At 38.4% G+C, this 19896-nt stretch overlaps 3 protein-coding genes across 5 annotated transcripts in view; all 3 read right to left on the bottom strand.

Moving 5' to 3' along the window:
- The window catches only part of smtnb (smoothelin b), a 46169-nt gene extending 45200 nt beyond the window's left edge, over nucleotides 1–969 (bottom strand). The window contains exon 1 of the mRNA XM_069721540.1: nucleotides 665–969. Within this exon, the coding sequence (XP_069577641.1) occupies nucleotides 665–715 (51 nt within the window). The 5' untranslated portion in view covers nucleotides 716–969. The remainder of the gene's footprint in view (nucleotides 1–664) is intronic.
- Nucleotides 970–2229: 1260 nt separating this feature from the next.
- On the bottom strand, nucleotides 2230–9378 carry trafd1 (TRAF-type zinc finger domain containing 1). Of its 3 annotated transcripts, none has more exons than XM_069721548.1 (12): nucleotides 9250–9378; nucleotides 8456–8504; nucleotides 8200–8335; nucleotides 7836–7889; nucleotides 7305–7743; nucleotides 6511–6810; nucleotides 6367–6431; nucleotides 5257–5517; nucleotides 4785–4923; nucleotides 3877–4093; nucleotides 3700–3757; nucleotides 2230–3328 (listed from the first exon to the last, which is right to left on the bottom strand). In XM_069721548.1, the coding sequence occupies exons 2-12, from the start codon at nucleotides 8488–8490 to the stop codon at nucleotides 3290–3292; spliced, it is 1743 nt and encodes a 580-aa protein (XP_069577649.1). In that variant the 5' UTR covers nucleotides 8491–8504; nucleotides 9250–9378; the 3' UTR covers nucleotides 2230–3289. The 3 variants fall into 3 exon arrangements, with proteins under 3 accessions (XP_069577649.1, XP_069577646.1, XP_069577647.1); XM_069721545.1 differs by lacking the exon at nucleotides 9250–9378 and adding an exon at nucleotides 9174–9245; XM_069721546.1 differs by lacking the exon at nucleotides 9250–9378 and adding an exon at nucleotides 8893–9108.
- Nucleotides 9379–10006: 628 nt separating this feature from the next.
- mob1a (MOB kinase activator 1A) lies at nucleotides 10007–19183 on the bottom strand. The gene is made up of 6 exons (XM_069721544.1): nucleotides 19001–19183; nucleotides 17067–17233; nucleotides 16541–16634; nucleotides 15305–15438; nucleotides 13322–13485; nucleotides 10007–12135 (listed from the first exon to the last, which is right to left on the bottom strand). The coding sequence occupies exons 1-6, from the start codon at nucleotides 19012–19014 to the stop codon at nucleotides 12058–12060; spliced, it is 651 nt and encodes a 216-aa protein (XP_069577645.1). The 5' UTR covers nucleotides 19015–19183; the 3' UTR covers nucleotides 10007–12057.
- Nucleotides 19184–19896: the final 713 nt, after the last annotated feature.

The raw sequence follows: 19896 nt of genomic DNA, 5'->3' as shown, positions 1-19896 counted from the left end.
TTTTTAATAGATTCAAAACTATTTCTTAGTTTACTCAAAGACAATAACTAACAGCTATTTATGTGCTTAGTCAATGTAATAATTATAAAGAGAAGAAGATAACTCATTAATACTCCAGTATTACATTAAAAAAACACGTGGTTTTTCTCCAGATTGGCACTCCATGCCACCACATTTTCATTTTACAAGGATGTAAATGAATTAAAATAGGTAAATCCGGGTATATGACATACATGAAGCAAGTAGTGGTATTTTTCCTTGATACAAAACTAACTACAAAGTGAAAAAGGATTATCCTGAATACTGTGCACATCCTACCTGCCTGTCAGGTATCATTATCAAAAGGAGAGATTACCAGTGGGGGGAAGCCACTGAAAAGGCTGTTGGATGAAATGTTGGATGAAGATGTTATGTCGGCTATGTGGTAGCTAATTGAGTTTGTGATCCTCAGAGACTTACAGTACACATTTATTTTAAAAGACTTTTTAAAGTCCCAAACAGAGTAATAAACTAAATAGCCTCCATGGTGTATCTGTGAATGTATGCAAACTAAACTTTAAATGATACACTAAGACCCCCCCTCCCCCCCCCCCCCCACACACACACCAGTGGGGTCCCACTTTCATTAACTTCATCTCCAGAGCATCCCCTTTCATTTACTCACCAAGGCTCGGAGAGAGGACTCGTCCAGCGCTGAGTAACTCTCCAGGGACATTTTAATCTTTCTTGTCGGGCTCAGGTGAGACGAGAAGGTCCGGATGCAGAGTCCCGATGTGGCGTGGTTCCCCGGGTCAACAACGTGTGCCACCTGCACGAGTTGTGAGCTGTTTTTTTGTTGCGTCTTTTCCTCCCCTCTGCCGACTCTCCCAGTCTTCAGCACAGTTAGAAACTTTCTTCTGAGTCAACAAAAACTAACTTTCTCGTGGAGAGCACATTTCGGTCGTCTCGTGAATCGCAGTGAAAGCAGAAACAAAACAGCTCCGCACTCTCGTGTAAGAGACGTCGGCAGCTTTTTGAACGGAGGATTCCCACTGAAAGGTGCAACCCCGCCCATCTCTGTCCGGCTTCTCCCGGCGCTCATTCAAAGCGCGCCGCTGTGTGGGAGGACGGAAAAAGGAGTCCAAGTATGGAGGGTGATTAGGGCCACTTTTTTTTTTTTTTTTTTTTTAAAACAAACATAGTGCCAGTGTTAGCCACCAAAGCCAGAGGGATTTCTGACTAAGTAGTATGAACTTACCCCAATTACTGTTTAACTTTTATTTTAAAAGTAACAGAAATTGTATGGTTTTAATATCTGGTTGCTGCAAGGTTTAAAAAAAATAAAAAAAATAAAAAAAATCACTAAAAATAAGTCATCTGTGATGCCAACACTTTTTTATGCAAGTGTTTCCAGGGAGTTTCCTCAGTAATGTGATTAAAATTAGAACTGGAAAATAAAAAAAAAAATTAAAATCCTTCTCCATGTGGCCAAGTTTTAAATTGTTGTGGAGAAATATTGAACATTTTGCTAGCGCAAAACTATTTGAATATAAACAAATTAAATGCAAATATACTGGAATTAGCCAGCAGATACCCAGCATGTATACATTTAGTATATACTCCCTCCAAATATATTGAGGACATGACCGTGCCGTGACGGAGAATTTACACAAAAAATGTTTTGTGTAGTAACAGTTCGGTTTGTAAGATGTGATCTTGAGGACGCCTGCAGATGAACACTGCTTTTCAATGCACCAATGCAAAATCCCCCTGACACTAAGCAGGTGGGCCTTTTCCAGACTACTCATAATTTATGGTTGTAATAATCACAACAAAACCTATGCTGGATTCTATTGTAAAAGAAATAATGAGTCCATACTACTGCTGTACTGTCACATCAAATACATTTTAAAATATCTTCTTCTGCTGCATTTATCACCACACACTCAGGTTACCACATATTCTGACACAGGAGGGAGAAGCTCTTTAAGTGGTCAACTGGCTGAAAATGTGACAATTAAAGAGACATTTGTATCTTCCTTACTTCCACAGTTTGGGGCTGTCACTGATTAATTCAGGAGGCCTAGAAGAGTATATGTAGGGAGTATAAAGAGGTATGAAACATCCATCCATTATCTATACCTGCTCTATCCTGTGCAGAATAACAGGTGGACTGCAGCCTATGTGCTGACTGTGGTTGAAGACAGAGGTATGAAACAGCACTAACCAAATACAAACAGCAGCCATAAATCAATGTCTTCATTGCAACATTTAATAATCACAAAAGACAAAGAGAATCAAGACAGTTGTCCTAAAACAAAAATAGCCAGCGGTGTGCCGTGAGAGCGTGGAGTCCAACTAAACACCATACCATGCGATTTCCGCTGCTCTCTAACGTCTGTAGCGTTGTTGATCAGAAGAGCAACATTTGCATCCTCAACCATCTGTGGCTCCCACATTTATATGTATTTCTAAAGTGGACCCTATGTTACACACAAAAAAACATCTTATCAATCTTGAATACTATTCGAAGGACCACAACATTTTTCATACTACTTAAAACAATATTAGACAGGACACACTGCTTTAAAAGCTATCTCATCTTAACAACACATATATAGTTCTATAGGTAGGATTTTTAAAAAATCTAATTATTACTGGGTAGTTACAGACAAATTATTAAAGACAAATGTTCAACAGTATAAAAAGACAAATATTCAATAATACCGTTACTCTTTTCTTGGTCAAAGATGCATAAATGTATCAAATCTGTTCCTCAAGCCCTTTTTAACCAAATAATCTATCAAAGTGCTTTAGGTTACATGAAGGTGGAGAAACCAACAGGGACACTGACAAATAACCTGAAGGAACTGGCGAACAGGGGTGAAAACAAAATTTCCTTGGCTGAATTATAAAGGTGAAGATTAAGTTCAACAAATGCCCATCGAAGTCATGCGTCTGTCTTTGATGGTCTCTGTGCTCATAATGACATGACTTGAACAGTGAAACCAAAAACAATCAGATTCATTAATCTGTAAATAAAAAACATCTTAAAATGTATCTGTTAAGGCTTGATGTTAGATATGCAAACACTTGAAACAAATCATGAAATAAAGCAGAATATGCATGAATAAAACCAAATTAATTGCTTATACTTTAATAGTGAAAGAAACCTAAATATAAACTGCAAGATACGAATACTCTCACAGGCACTTATCAGATAGTATTTCATTTTTGAAAGTGTGCAAAAAGATACATGAAAAGCAGAGTAGGAGATTTGGTTTGTCTGTTTCTCCACAAGTTCCAGCTCTCACTCTTCCTGTTGTTCTTCATTCTGCTTCTTGGGTAACTGCAAATGGAAAAAAAATACATTTGAAAACCCTTTAACAGATGAAAAAACATGTTGAGTGAAGGGAGAGGACACCCAAAATTACACTGAAACACCACACAAATTCTGTGATCAGCTTTCTGCAGTCTTATAGATTTCACTATTATATGAGGGGGTTTTATTTAGTTAAAAAAAAAAGGATGACTTTAATTGTTTTTTAAAGAACTACTGGAGCGACCCAACACAAATGCTTCGTCTCAAGTCTCCAGTTCGTCTCCTAGACATACTGACCTTTACTGCATCTCATTCCCCTGCTCTGTTCCCCACATTTCCTGTCTGTCTCTACTGCACATGATTTAAAAAAAAAAAAAAGAAAAAAAAATTAAATGTACCTTTGTTATTGGATTCCTTCTGTTCCCTCTCCCTTCTGTATTTTCTGGGAGTTGAAGTCTGTTGGACAAAAACATTTATTAAATCAGAATATTAATAACATACAAAAAAGTTATTTACAAAAAGTAAATTAAAAAAAAAAAAAAAAAAAATCCACAGAGCCTGAGCATTGCTTTTACCCCTTCAGAGGTGCAGAACCAGGTTTGTCAGAGTCACAGAAAGATAAATGAGCCCCTTCTGCTTCCTTGCTCGGCTGCGGTCTGTTTTTCACAGAAACATCACAGTTGAACGTCTTTCTTGGACTTGGTGGTCCGATGAAGCCTCTCTGCCATCCCCTTGGGTTTTGTCCTGGTGGTGTGTCCCTGTCAAACCCAAAGTCCTCCTCCAAGAAGTTATCTGTGTGTGTGGGAGCATAAACAATATGGACACATAAACATACATGCAAACACAGTGGCCAGACAGAAATGCCCGTACATAGAGTATTGGGTCAATTACGATCAACTCAAATAGCTTTATGAGCTTTGCTGATGTATGTTTAATGTTTGTTGACATAAAGACAGAAGTGTTTAAGTGTTGCACCTTTTTGGTTCACAATCTTTTTCATTGGATATTTTGGATATTAAGATGTTGTCCAACCGCATTTATATACAAGTCAAAACTAAATATTACACACACTTAATCATGCACATTACAGACAAAAACACCACTACAGTATCAAAAATGTTCGACTCTTCTTCTCTGGCACTTTAAACAAAAAATAGATGATAAGTAGCATATCTATCATGTACAAGCCATCATCTTTATCTGTGTACGTTATATTAATATCTGTATTTACACCAGAAGTAGTTGAGTGTAAAACCCGATGTCCAAAATTTGCCACAGTTCCCTCTTTTCTGTGTTACATTGTTTAAATATTGTTGAAATATGTATTCGGGGAATGATATCTGTTCCTTATCCAAATAAAGTATTTGTATTCCGTCACACTGCTGACGCACTTCACATGCTATAATGAGATTTACCAGAATTCTTCAGGTATTTATTGACTTTAATCCGACTTTTAGTATTCTGTATAAATTGTATATTTTACCTTGGTTCTTTATTGTTCTCTGAAAATCTGGAGATGTCTGCCCAAAGGGGTCTTTAGCAGCGCTTAGCGGCTTTTTGACGGATCCTTTTGTTATATTATTCAGTGGGTGGGCAGTCTGAGGGCGCATATCACACTTGTCCTGGATATAAAAACACACAAACAATAAAGTATCACAAAACAAGAGAATATTCGTACCTGTATGTTTATTTTATTTGAACTATTTAATGTTTAATATTGAATATTTGTGAACACATATTCAGGAATGAAATTTAAGGGAGGGTCATTAAGTCATTAAGAAGAAATCTCTCCACAAAAAATATTTGAATTATGTGCCAATAAAGATGCCACATTGTTTCAGTTACACTATGACAGGTTAAAATATTTTTCCTTCACAGGCAATAAAATCCAATCCTTAACAGTCATCATGATATGTTCATTTTAGACTACCAAGTTAACGTGATGAGTTACATACCTGATGGTGAAAGACAACAGCCTCTTCTAGAGCAACGCCACAAAATTCACATGGAATAACCACATCGCCCTCTAGTGGACTGGCTGGAGGACTGTAGGACGCTGGTGACACTGACCGAGGGAAGGTGGGGATGTTGGAAGCCAGTGTGTCAGGCAGGTTATGCATCAGCCCCGGGGCATTCCTGCTCATCCTTTCCTCTTTAGGTGGAGTCAAGGGCTGCTTGCTGAAAGAGGCAAAGGCAGAAGCCGGACTGCACCCAGTCTGAAACAAAGAAAGTGTACAAAAGGTTGAGATCCACACCGAACCTGCAAGAGTCGAGTCATCAAGTTCCTTCTCGATAGAGATGAGGGTCAAACAGTCAAACAGACAAAGGCTGCAAGTGGACTGTGAACAGAGTGAAACAAGGATAAAGAGAGGTATGCAAATGTTAGCACGCCATCTGATATCTGTCATGATGTAAGCATTTTGCATTGATTGGTGCAAAGACACAGACTTCTGTCTCAACCATTTGACCTTACAGAGTCCCAGCACAGATGGCAGCAGCCTGTGGATCGTTTTAGAAGGAAAAACAAAATGCACCATGACGACATCGACAAAGTCAAAGCAGATTTTTCCACCAGTGTTAAAGTGAAAGTGAGGCAAGTCATCAGAGCAAAAAAAGAGAAAATATTTTAAAAAGCAGGCAGAAGTTCGTAGGCAGCCTAAAGAAGGTCTGATCTAATTATTGTTTCGTAAACACCATTGATGTGCAAGTTGCTAGTAAAATAAAACTGAGTAAGTTAAATTAAAACACCCGGCCAAAACATGGAGAAGAAGAAAAGATTCTACAAGTCTATAAATGTGACACATGGCAGTCCTTCAACACAACTTGCTTATTATGCGTGTAGTGCTTTCATCACTGATCAGATTGTGAGCACAGGAAAACAGTTTTCTAGAGAGCTGACTGGTTTGTAGGTGTGTTGTTCACGTGTTTAGATCCAAGACTGTCACAATCACAATCTAATCCCCGAATTTAAAGGATCTTTCCAGACTTTCATCTAAATCGATGTTGGCCACAGTTAAGTCAGCTGGTGAACACAAAAATCAATGTCACCAAAAGTAATCTCAAACCTGATGTAGAATGAGGTCCTCTTCTGGAAACAGCTCTTCGCAAAACTCACAAGGCAACATGGCATCTATAAAAAAAATATTTTTAAATGATTAACAAATTGACATCAGAATAACATTTAAGTATCCTAATCACCACTGATTTACCGGTCTGATCGTGGTCCTGCACTGCACTTGTGCTTGTCCCTACACTGAAGTTTGGGTAATTGTTGTTGGGTGGAGAGAGAGGGGAGCTTCCAGAGGTGGTAGACTTCCCAATCTTGTGGTCCCAGATATCACTCCACATGTTGGCCTCTAAACCTCCAGACACTGATTCTCCATCACTCTGCAGGCTGAGAGCCAACATGTAGTCGAGGCCAGATGAATCCTCATCCAGTGTGTGCTCACTGTGTGGCCACCCACTGCTGCTGCTGCTGCTGCCATGCAGGAAATCACTCTGCCCCAGCACTAAAAGAAAAACGGATTATATGGTCATTTCAGAAAATAATCAAAGCCGAAAGCAGCAGCACAATAGTTCCAGTCTATGAGTACAGTAATGGGAGATAAAGATATATAAATAATAAGGATTTGTTCTAATATTTTCAGACTTAATATGTTAAAACTTAATTTTCTTCAACACATTGGTGAAATTGTCTATTGTTGGTCAGGCTAACCTCAAATTTTCAAAACACACAATCAAAGTTAGCAGCATGTGCAATGCGATCTTTGGCCCTCCGACACGGAAAACCTTTGTGCTGATGCTGAGCAAACAAAATCTCTCCAAAATGTATATCATTTTTCAGGGGCATCTACTGCATGTCCTCTGCCTGCAAAACTAATTTCCCAAAGACTGCCTTTCGTAAGGGAAAAGCTGACAGTAACATTTCAAAGTAAGTGGACTTTCTAAACGCCCCACCAATAACTGTTAGCGAACAAATAAATGTAATAATGAATACACTTACAGTGGCTAAATGTTGTATTCCGTGGTGCAGCATTTTTCCAGTCTACTGAGGCCTGAGGTCCGCTTGAAGTGTCATAAACTCTGGGCTCAAATGGCCGAGGAAAGGACTGCAGCTCTGCTGCACTGATGTTGTTATTCTTGGGGCTTCTTTCTTGGGCCCTTAGGAGGTTTCGAATGGAGTGGGCTTCAAACCATGCACCTGGAGACTGTTGTTCTACTGGACTGCGACTCATCCTGCTGTTGTTCCTCTCTTGGGGCGGTGTGAGGCTTCCACATAAGACTGGATGCACAGCTTGTTCTCTGAGCATTACGTTGCACTTGCAGTGTGGGCAAGGCTCCGTGCGTGTTCCACAGTAATCCTCATGCTCTTTGGACTGACTGAAAACAAGCTCCAGTTCACAGTACTGGCATGGGACCAGCCGCTGAGAGCACTCAGAGCTCTGTAAGAGACAACCATTGTAAAGAGGATTTAATCAAGATGCTTAAATATTCACACTCATGAATAGGGAATGAAAAGGATCTTCAACAATACCTGGTGAACATCAATATGATTCTTCTCAATCTTCAAACCACACTTGCAAGTAATCTAAAATGAAAATGAAAATGCTTTTACAATTACAGTCATGGTCTCAGTCATTATCATTAATGACTAATCGTTTCCTTTTGGGCAAAGACTTGATGTCAGTGGTGACTGGAGTACAATATGTATTTTCTCTGGTGGGACTTGCAGAGGCTGCATTAGCCCGCTTATTTACCATACAAAAACAAAAAAAAACTATCTCAAATAGACTTATATAAGAAATAAAGCACCAATGATATGCCCCAATCCCTGTTACCAGTGTAAGTTCCTGCTGCTTAGGTGTTACCCGTTTATGCTCCTGCCCCTCAGATATTACCTGTGTATGCTCCTGCTGCTTGTGCTCCTGAAGGTCCGACCGGGGCACCGGCTCCTGGCACACATCACACAGGGCGATGTTTCTTCGACAGTGGATCTCGTGAGTTGTAAAATTTGCCTCTGGGATGTCATGTTTGCTAAAAAAAAAAAAAAAATAAATAATAATAAAATAAAACAAAGGGTGAAGCAGATCATGAAACTTGGTGTTCACCACCATCAAATGCATCGATTACGTCATGTAACTTGTTCAGACTTACCAATTGCCACAGAACTGCGTGTTTTCATCTGCCATCACTTTATCAAAGCCTGCGGACAAAAATGTGACACAGATCAGCTCGGTCGTCAGAAGAAAGTGACATTTATCCGAAAGCTCTGTTGTTTATTGAGGCGTTTTCAACAGGTCGGTTGTTTGTCGCTGGAGACTTTTAATTGTGATTGATTAGTTCTACAAGTGTACTCGAGCTTCGGGGCGTCGAGACAACACCGAGCTCGTTTAAAAAATGCTCCGTAAACAACCAGGTCGTGTAAAAATAACAAATAAAAACCCGGTTGACATCTTCTGGTTTGCTTCACCCGGTGTTTCCAGGCAGGTCGCTAATGTTAGCTCACAACGATAGCCGGAATTAGCGAGGAGACCTTTTTTTTTTTTTTTTTTTTTAAATCAACAAGCATTTTGAATAACTTCCAAACATACGTGTACAATTATAGCTGCGTTGCCTTTAGCGAGCTACGTAGTTTAAGCATTAATTAGACCACCAGGGATCACCACGTAGAGTTGACTTCACGCTAACTAACTAACTTTATGCTCTTTACGAAGTAGCAACTGTGCTAGGAAGCTAACGTAAACGTCGGGTTTTTTTTTTTTTTTTTTTGTGGCTTCTTCTGCCAACCGGGTCCAGGCCAAAAAAAATAAACAAACACAACAATTTAACAGTTACTGTGACGGACAGTTAATAAGATTTAACCAAAACTCACATATGACAGCTAACTACTTGATGAGATGTAGCCAGAAAAAAAAAAAAACACAGTTCGTTATTTCCTCCTTGCTGACCTCAAAGCCGGAGGATTGCTGCCCCGAGTGAAGCCTCTCAGGCTGTCTACGTAGCTTATGTCCGCCGTGTCTTCTTCTACACGGACACAACCTCGTCAAACCCTACGGTCACATTTTGTGACGCAGCAGCAGGTCTGCGTCCACTGAACAAAGTGAGACGTTGAATTTCCTGAGGACACGTTGTCGAGGTTACTGGTTCAAGCTGACTGGAAGTCAAAACTCAGGGCAAAAAAACGTCGCTAACTCCAAACTCGCGTTTGATTGGTTAACTTACACCGTGCACCACGTAAAAACGTCTCGGGCGATACTATTGCTGTTAATTTTGATCCGATTTTTTTTTTTTTTTATTAATCTGTGACGTCCAGGCGTCCTCTTGAAACGTTATAAAGCTAGTAATAAGTATGTGTACTTAATAAAGACTGTAAGATGTACAGCCTTTTACTCGTTCTGTCGATTTGCATGTGTAATGCTGCCCGGTGGATTTTTTTTTTTTTTTTTTTTGTCAATCGTACTGCAGCATCTTTCAACAAATTTAAGGAATTTCAAAGGGTTTGCATTATTGTGCAGACGAGTTAATTCACAATGACAATACAATTAAACAGAATACAAACCTGCATATGTAATATCTTTAGATCTATCTAAAATGTATTTCAAAACATTGTGTCAAGAGTGTTGTTTGTGTAAGGAAATACAAAGATCAATACTTCACTGCTGATCCAATCACTCTCTAGCAGACAAAATGACAATCAACACAGCATTGTCCTTTCAGAGTTTATTGAGTTTTTGATCTATCAATACTGTCACATTAGACATTTTCATTATTGTAAGGCACAGTTTTTGTTCAGATAAAACACTGATCTTATTTACAGCAAATGTTTGGACACGGTACATACATCCACGCAACTCCACCCAGTCCAAATGGCCACCCCATGATTGGACCAATGTTGTAAATCCATAAACACCTTTAATTAATTTCAAAGCCCTTGTTCCATTTCTGATTCAAAAGGTAAAACCAACCTTTCACAATGTAATATGAAATGTAACTCAACGCCAAAAGTTTCAAAATAAAACTGTGAAAAAAAGCAATACATTTCAAAAATATGTGATTGAATATAGATTGAAAGTAATGACTGGACATGCCTATAGATTATCAACTTAATTGTTGCTGGCTTGATATTTTTGCCAAGCAATTTGTGGCCCTAAAAGTCAATAAATGGCAGTTCAAGTGAATCAAACCCTTTTTCACATTGTTTTTTTTTTTTTTAGTATAAGAACAGTCTTTCTTACAGAGTGTTAAATCATTAAATAAACACTCTGCTGCCACTAAGTCCCTTGTTTAGTTCCCTGGTGATGCATTTAAGTTATCTAACCCATCATAATTGGCGACACGATTGTCTGATATAACTTGAGGTCCAACATTAAGCAGTTTATGAACCAATTCCCTTGATCAAACTTTGCCAGACAAAAAAAATCATCAGGAACATTAGCTGCATGAGTTTTTAAAACAATGGCTGTACAAACAGCCCTGCTGTTGTAGCCAGAATAAACACAGATAATGACCATGCTAATTATACTGTACATGCACCAAATTATAATAAAGACTTTAAAAAACTACATACATCTCAGGTCACTTATACTTATTGTTTACAGGTGCAATAGTTATTAGTCTATTTTCAAATCCAGGGGGAAATATTTAGTATAAAAAGAAATAACAAGTACCAGCATTGGAAAAAATAAAAATAAAAAGAGTTCCAGAATTCATCGGCACCATAGAAATGAACTAAAATGACAGTAAAACTAAAAATTCACATTAGACTATTTTTGCTGTTGACAGGACCATTTATACTACAAAGGTCCTTTACAGGGTCATTATACAAGCTTTAAGTGGTTATTAATAAGAACTAAATAATAGATTCAAAGTAGGCAAAATGTATCACTGTAAGAACTATATCTCACATATTACTATTTTAATAAAAAAAAAAATGTGCAAAACACAATATTGCATGACCAAACTGAAATAGCTATATGCAGTTGATAATGGAGGTTTTTGTGGGGCAAGAACAAAGGCGTGTCAACAGGAGTCATGTCAGCATATTTGGGTATCAGGCACACAACCAGTATACAGTACACCGGTGCATTTATATACCTGCCTTTGTGAAATGTATTGTTACGGGTACAAAAGCACACTAAAGGCCTTTGTCATGTCACTATCTTTCTTGCCATCTTTACTCTCCCGTGGGCTGTTAATTTGAAAATCAGTCGGCCGACCAATGGTGTAACTTTATCACTCAGTCACTCCATGACAGCAGTTTTAGTTTATAGGGCTGACCCCACTGTGACAGTCCAGCCAACGATCTAAGATTGGGATATTTGGTCAGTCACTATAATTATAAAAGCTCAAAGTTAACAAAAAGGAATCGATAACTAACACTATCAACTTCTGAAAGAAGAAAAGCTGCTTTTCACTTTAACTTCCAAATGTCCTTGGTCCAATATAAAAAATAAAAAAAAATCAGTAGGTTGCTCTTACAGAGTCATTAACCACAGTCCTATGGAAAAATATTTTTACTCCACTACACTATTTTATATGATCTAGAAAGGATCAAATGGGGAAAAAAAAAGGCTCAAAGACAGAATACAAGACAACAGAAAGGAATAAAAGAAATAACGCAGTAAGAATATTAAGGAATTGCAAAGAAGAAGGCACAGAGTTTAAGAGTAGAGGCTAAAAGTCACAGAGGTAGAAGAGGTCACAGAGACTGAGAAAGAAGAAAAAAAACTGTTAAGGGGAGATGCGTGATGAAACATCTATCTGTCCTTGGATCCAAGCTTCTCAATCAAGTCCTGCAAGGGAGCAAGCTCTCGCCTGTCAATGAGGTTGAACTCCTACAAAAAAAAAAAAAACATAGTCAATATCAGACTGGTTACTCAGTGATGTTTATATGTCATAATTAGGACTTTTTTTTTTTTCTTCTCACAATCTGACAAGTGATACTGAAGACTAAGTCTTGGTCTGGATATCCGCTGGCTACACTAGAGCCACCAAAATACTGGCCGTTGTGTCCAGAGGCTAAATCATCATCACACTGACAGCATTGACCAGTTTGCTCAAAGCAATATTCAATATTAAGTTAACCTATTAGTTTACAAGAAAACTCCACAGGGAACTATTTAGCTTTAAATTAAAGAAGTATTGTCAGACTGAAGACTGAAGCTTAAACAAATAAACATTTGTTTTTAATCAATAAATTCATACTCTCTACATCCAACGTGGTCTATCGTTATTACTGTAATTGATGGTGTGTTTTCTGTAATCGTTGTCAAGATTGCTTTACTGTCCTGCCCTGCTAAAAAATTTGATAAAATCCCACATGCATAACATTTTCCTTGCATATTAAATCCTGTTAAAGCCTTTCCAAGACATATTTTTAAGACATATAATCAGGAAAACTGCAGGGTTTTAATGTTCGTTCATTTAATGGCTTTCTGGCTTTGATTTCTAGGTCTGTCATTGTTGACTGTACAAACATGACAGGACTGTTGCAGAGAGGGACACGGTCCTACCACAGTAACTGGCATTTAGATAGAGCGGGAGAATAGGCATTGTGCAGGGTAATTTAGAATGTAAGAAACATGAGATCATTTACCACAATGTCCTCTTAAGATGTTCTTGTATTTTGTTTTTTACATTGAGCTGATCAATCGTTTTCAGTGTTGGTCCAGTGTAAAGCCATTATAACTACAGAAGTGCAAGTGGCAAAGCTTCTCCTTAGAGTTACACGTGCTGATACGAAAATGATCAATCAGCTGAACAATGATCAGCATTTAAAGCTTCATTTGTAGTCCTACTTTGATATACATAAAGTTTTCCTTATCTTATAGCTGCTTTTACTCACACAGAAAATGTTACAATTTCCTCAGTAAGCACATTACTGAGCTAACTTTTACAGAAAACTGGCTTGGGACTCCTTTTCAAACATGACAATAACATCAAACTGGCAGATATGGCTTACAGTGTATGTCTGAAAGGGGCGTTGGACACAAACCTCATACTGTGGTGCAATAATCTCACCTGAACAAAGAAAATGAAGTGCTTGAAGGAGGTGTTGAGGTGGGCCTCCTCCTGCAGCTGCATCACAGAGTCAAAATGTTGATGATAGATGTGAGCATAAACCCTGAACAGGCGCTTCAGGATGGTTTTGGCCACAGACATGAAGTTCTTGGGAAAGGGAACTCCTGTGAGACAGAAAGTGGTGGAAAATGCTGATATCAAGAGAACAGTGTGTGCTGCTTTAATGTCCACTATGTCTTTCAGCCTACATCAGAGTGAGATATTGCAAATTTAAGTGCTAGTATGGACAGTTGCAGAAGAACCACACACAGACAGCTACAAATAAAACTCAACATGGCCTGCAGAGTGGAGGTGCAGCACAGTCGGTTTCAGGACTGCAACATATTTTGCTTGTGTTTTCCCCCTGTGGTCCACACAATGATCATGCAACGAAGAGATATATTTCAACGATCTAAGTGCACGGTCTAAAGCCTGTGGCAAAAGTGCATTCAGGAGAAGTCCAAGACCACTTTTACTTGTTTAACAACAGTTAATTTGAAAGTAAGGTGCATGGTTCAAAGGGGTTGTTCCAAGTCTCTTTATTTAATATGGTGTGTTTTAGGTGCAACATGGAATAAACCAATGACAGTGTCGTCTCCCGTTCCCTTTAAAAGCTGGGTGTGCCTGAACCATTATAGCGGTGGGTTCACCAAGTAGAAGTAAACAACACTTTTCTCTAGAGGAAACAGATCCGCTTATACACAGACTGAGCAGATTGAGGTACCCAATGATACACTTTCACGCTGTAATCTTTTTATCTTTAATCCTTTGCATATTTGTGCCCTGTTTCATGTCCCTGTGTAACAAGGAGAATATCAATACGTTTGGCACCCGCCTACGTCGGTGCATATTACTATTTTAACATTAAAATACTATGACATTGACCAGACTGAGTTCGTTTTTTCTTTGGTCAATCGCATGATTGCCTTCTGCTGCTTCAAAATAGCACCAACTATGTGCCTCAATACACATCATTTCAGGACCAATACATCCATGAGTTCTCAGATGGGTGCAAGTCCATTTGATATTTAAACAAGGAGGGCACTGCATTTGTCTGAAACTACCAAAGACCCTGGAATTGCACTGAGAGCCCTTACAATTTAATGTGTTGGTATCACATTTACATAAAGGAAGATGGGCAGTGTAGGAATTGTTATCCTTTTATATGTAGTTTTCCAATTTTAGAAGATCAAATGAAATTGGTCAAGTTCACATAAACTTAAAGTTAAAATACTTAAATGTAGGAAACGAACAAGCAAAAATACCTAGAAAGAGGCAGGACCACTTTAACGGTTCTGATCTGCCAGCTTTATTGCATGAGCTGGCGTTCCAGCCCGAGTGTCCTCTGCAAAGCTCTGATTGTGACTTCCTGCGTGGTTCCCTACAATTGTGAGCTCATTATCTACACTTTCCAAAAAGATTTAGTATTTGGTATCAAACACTTTGCTGTCAGTCTCTGACATCTGTTACCTTCACTTCTTGTTTGTCTTGAGGTATTTTTGCCATCAGTCTGCTCTTCAGTTGGCCTAAAGTCAGGTGACTGTCTGTATATTTAGTATTACTTAAAAGCTATATTGATGTAAAACTGATAGATTGCTGCCCTCTAAGTGCCAAGCTCAAGAACTTACAGGTTTGTCTAGTATTTGATCTTTTTCATAAGTATAGAAAACAGATAATGTAATTCTCAAAGGCTAAAAGTAGATTCAAAAACAGTTGAACTGTTGGTTTTCTGTGTTAAAAGACATTATAAAAACTAAATAAATGGGATGTATACAGTTACTTGGGTCTGTGGGAGAATAATGTGACTACAGCCTGTATTGCGTTGGGTTTTATCCCCCTCTGTGTAAAACGCTTCTACAAAAGGTGCAACCAAAATCACCATTAAACATGTTAACTGCAAATTAGTTTACTGGAAACAAAAAAATTCCACAAAAAAAAACTCACCAATCTTGGAGGGGAAAAGTGTCTCATCGTCCAGCTGATCCTGCACCCAGGTCATCAAGTAGTCAATGTACTTGGGCGCAGAGCATTTGATGGGCTTTTTAATATTGGTGCCATCAGCCCAGTGATACTCATATCTACAGAGGAGGAACAGAATCAATTGGCACGGCCTATTTTATTGACTTGATTCATTAGTTACGGGAGTTACATAGAAGACATGTGCATGAAAGCTCTACATATGACATTCATATGACAACACATGTCACTCATCATGCCTCTCTGTAAGGACGTGAAAACATCATTTGGAAGCAGAGAAGCTAAAAAAAAAACAGAGTGTGGGAAATACAAAAGCATTTACAGACATATGCTTTGTCAATAGGAAGTGAATCCTTGTCTCTTCCTCCTGATTACAGACTGAACACAAACAGTCTTAGCAAGAGCGAGGATAGAGGAAGTGCCAAATCTAGATTCGAACTAAACAGCTTCTACACGGACCACATGCAAAGTTGAATTCCTGTTTTTGCTCAGATGATCTATTTTAATTTATTTTGCTTCGACTGTCTCTACCATTCCTAATCTGAATCGTTAGTGTGGTTCCTTGATATAGATCAATTTCCTAGTTCTGAAATAATATGAAGTTGATAAGTCAGAGAATGTGTACACAATTGAGTTCAGTTCTCAAGGCTTGATGTTACTATACATTTTGGTTGCGTCTTAACTAATACAAGAATTGACGGTGTCTGTTGAGATTTCTTTCTCTGTGTGGGACTGTGCTTGCCTCTCTTCAATCAATTAAAATAGACTCAGCTGATTTTACCTTTATTTCATACTTGGTTGAAAACAGAAATTAAGTTTCAGGGGGCATGAATCTCTCTTCAAGCAAAAACAATGATTTTGGCTCCAAACACGTAAACATTTAAAGTGTGACTCTCATTTAAAGAGTTGTTTTTTTGCAGCATCGCAATGTGCCTTTATGTTTAAAAGAAAGCCGCATTCATGTTTTATAAAACATCAAACAACACTTTTTACAGGAAGTATGTGTACACAAGGCTTTTTGTCACAGCTAAAAGTAAAGCACACGTGTTACTTATAATAATACACACACCTCTGCTCTGTTCAAGTGTCCCAGTAAGCTATGACAGTGTGACAGTGGACCAGCATGCACAACACAAGGAACCAAATAAATAAATTAGAAAAATTAGGAGCTGTGTGCATGAAAAGGAAAATGTTTGCTGTTACCTCGGTCCTGCAGACATCACAGAGCAGCTGGTCTCAGTGCAGAACTCAGTGATGGTGCCGTACAGCATGTTGATTTGGTTGAAGAAATCCACCGCTGAAGGAAAGGGTAAACTGTCATCTTTCTTGTCTTAAATAATGCTCATCATAATGATGAAATATTACTAATACTTCAACTGCAGGTTCAAATCAAAATGTTAGTACGCACCCTCGACAGCCATAAATAAATAGATGTAAAGCAGCGACGGGGTTTTCCCAATTCAGTGTCTGTGAATAATGTCAATATGGTATCTTGAAATATTGCCAATCATGTATACTGTATATGCAGGCTACTATTAATTTGTGAACAGTTTTAATGCTGCAACCAATAATTTACCTATCTACCTCTTTTCACACCACAGCGTGGTTCAAATACTCAGCCCCTGCACAAGGATTATTTATGTTTCATTTTAACAGTGGCGTAAGGCAAAATAATTTAAACAGTTACTTGTATACTAGGTGTGTCAGTTTATTGTATTCATTCACTCACTGTTGACAGCAATCCATTCATTGAGATCCTCTCCCTCCGGCAGCATGACAGCCTGTCTCAGGTTTCCGCTGCCCAGTGTTGCTTCAGCGTGTTTCAGCAGCTCATACTGGTGGGAGCCCTCTGGGATGTTCTTCTTCGGCTTGAAGGTCTTAGATGAGCGATTGCCACTGCAAAGGAAATAAATATGGACCTAAGAAACTGTGTGTCAACAAAGGAGGACTGTGCCTGCTCTGTGTGTGTCTTCTATGCAGGTCTTCATGGTGGCAATGTGACACAGGCCTTGTCTGTTTGATGACACCTGGAAGGCCTGGGCGATATGGACAAAATCAAATATCACAATATTTCTGACCAAATACCCCAAAATCAATATTGAAATGATATTGCAGGGATGACTATTGGTGATTTCCCAAAATATTTACAAAAATATGACTCAGTGCGTAAAGACAAATAATACAACAGCTAGAAGAGTCTGGTAAGTTCAGAAAATTAAATCACTTAACTGTAATTCTGCCTAATAAACCAGGAAAAGACACAAATTATGTCATATAACAATATTACGAAACCCAAAGGCAAACACGATATTATCTTTCATATCACAAAACAATAAAACATTGATATTTCGCCCAGCACTATTTGACGTCCTGCTAGATCAAATTCTTCATAAATTTACATTCAAGAATTTTGTTATCTCAAGTGTCTATATTGTTAATCTACTATTGCTCTTCCGTACACACACCTATCAAATGTCTGTCATGGTAGAGGGATACCTGTTCAGATGTTACTCCTGAGGTTTCTCTCATTTGTTTCCTGTTAAAGGGTCTTTTGGGGGAGAGGGAGTTGTACTATGTACAGATTGAAACCCCCTTGAAGCAAATTTATGATATTGGGATATGGCCCTGCTGGACATTTTTAAAAGGCATGTACAGGAGCTGACACTTCTCCTCACGAGGTCTGGTTTGTGCAATCAGCAGGCTTCATGGTGAATTTCTATGGACTTTTTGCTGAATCAATCGATACTCGTGATGTGCAATCATCGTCACATTGGTCCAGTGGAGGAATGTAACTAAGTACATTTGCTCAAGTAGAGTGCTTAAGTACAAATTTGAGGTATTTCTTACTTTACATGATTATTTCCATGTCATACATTTATATAATTCTGCTAAAGCAAAAAAAAAAAAAAAGAAATAAACAAACTATACCCAAAAATCTAAAGACTAAACCTGCTAAAGGACTGAAAACTCATTTAGTGAATTTGATGCTCTCCACAATGATTTGACTTAGGTGCTGCAACTTCAGTCGTATAATGTCCTCCACCACTACATTTGTCACACCGATGTTCAAATCAAAAACATCTGTTTTGATTCGTTTTCACAGTGACAGGAGCCTGACTTCACAATCTGTGTTATAACCAAGTGATCGCGGATCCACACTTGGTGCGACTGACAGGAAATAAGACAGTATCACGGTATTAGTGTTAAAAAAAAACAACTAAAAACGGAAGTTAATTAGCTCGACATTTAGAAACCTCCTAACGAGGATAAGACAGCAAAAGCGTGCACGATGAGAAAGGGTACCGTGTCTGGTCTTATCTGACCAAATGCCAGAAACAACACACGTCAACCAGCCGTGAAGTCGCGTCGATCACCAGGCGAGCCGAGTTAGTTGAAAAGTTAAGTCCGACTGCGAGGTAACTATAAATAAACAAAGGTCACAAATACGATTTCGTCGACGTATGATAATCCTACACGAGACAAGACTTCGCCCTACACTGACTAGGCTTTTTTTTTTTCTTGTAAAGAGGTGAGCAGATAGTTTAGAGATGGTTTCGCCTCGTCTTGTTTCAAGTTTACTTCCCTTGATGGAACTTCGCAGACGCGCAGCTAACGTTTAACCGCAAAGCTGTAACTTAGCAACTGCTCGTTAACTTTACTCACAACAGGAAGCTCATCTTGACGAAGCAGTCTTTGGAGAGCCTCGATTACAGCTCCCGTCGTTGGTTTGGTAAACAGAAATGTGTTTTGAGAATCACAAACAACGAGTCACTTGTCAGCGCAGCCTGCTAATAGCAACGTTTCGGCTAACATGGACTGCACCCACAGTGGCTCTTCCTCTGTCGGGGAGCCACAGCCTCTCCGCAAGCAGACTGTCGCCCCCTGCAGGCCGTATATAGGTATGACCACTCCCCAAAGTGGCGCTATAACCAAACTACTAATAATAGTGTTTAAAAATAATATTTAATCACTGATCAAATTCGAACATGTATTTTCATTTATTTAATGCTCTAATTACTGTGAAACTTTTTTTTTTGCAAAGGTATTTTTATTTAGGCTTACTATTAATTATTTTGTAACAAACACAACATGTTTTAATGTTCAGAGTATCTGAGGCAAAAATGTGTCCGCATAGACTGAGAGCAAATAAATAATATATATGTATAAATTGGCAGTCATCATTTGAGTTGGACAGCCAAAAGAGGGCCCCGGAAACCTAAGGGCCTCCAACACTCCAGGATCACTGTGGGGCTATGAGTTTCTAATAATTTGATCACTTACAAATTTATTATGGCAAATATAATGTTCTACATAAAACAAAATACCTTATGTATTTTAGTTACAGCTCCTTAGGTATTTTAGTTTATATTCTAATCCCATAAATTATAAATAAAGTTCTGTTTCATTTCATACATGTAAAAGTATTTCAATACATACTACCTAATATTTCTGCTCCACGGCACATCAGAGACAAATGTTTTATTTTTTACTCCACAGTATATCCTTCTTTGTGATAGATTAAAAACTACGGTGAGCATTATGAAAAAGAACATTGTCAT

The sequence above is a fragment of the Brachyistius frenatus genome, unplaced genomic scaffold (assembly GCF_029030835.1).
Source record: "Brachyistius frenatus isolate BFR_SWC_R1_liver_20210118 unplaced genomic scaffold, ASM2903083v1 Contig_267, whole genome shotgun sequence".
In the NCBI taxonomy this organism is placed as follows: Eukaryota; Metazoa; Chordata; class Actinopteri; family Embiotocidae; genus Brachyistius; species Brachyistius frenatus.
Note: the sequence above shows the minus strand (reverse complement) of the source record. Positions and strands in the feature narration are given on the sequence as shown.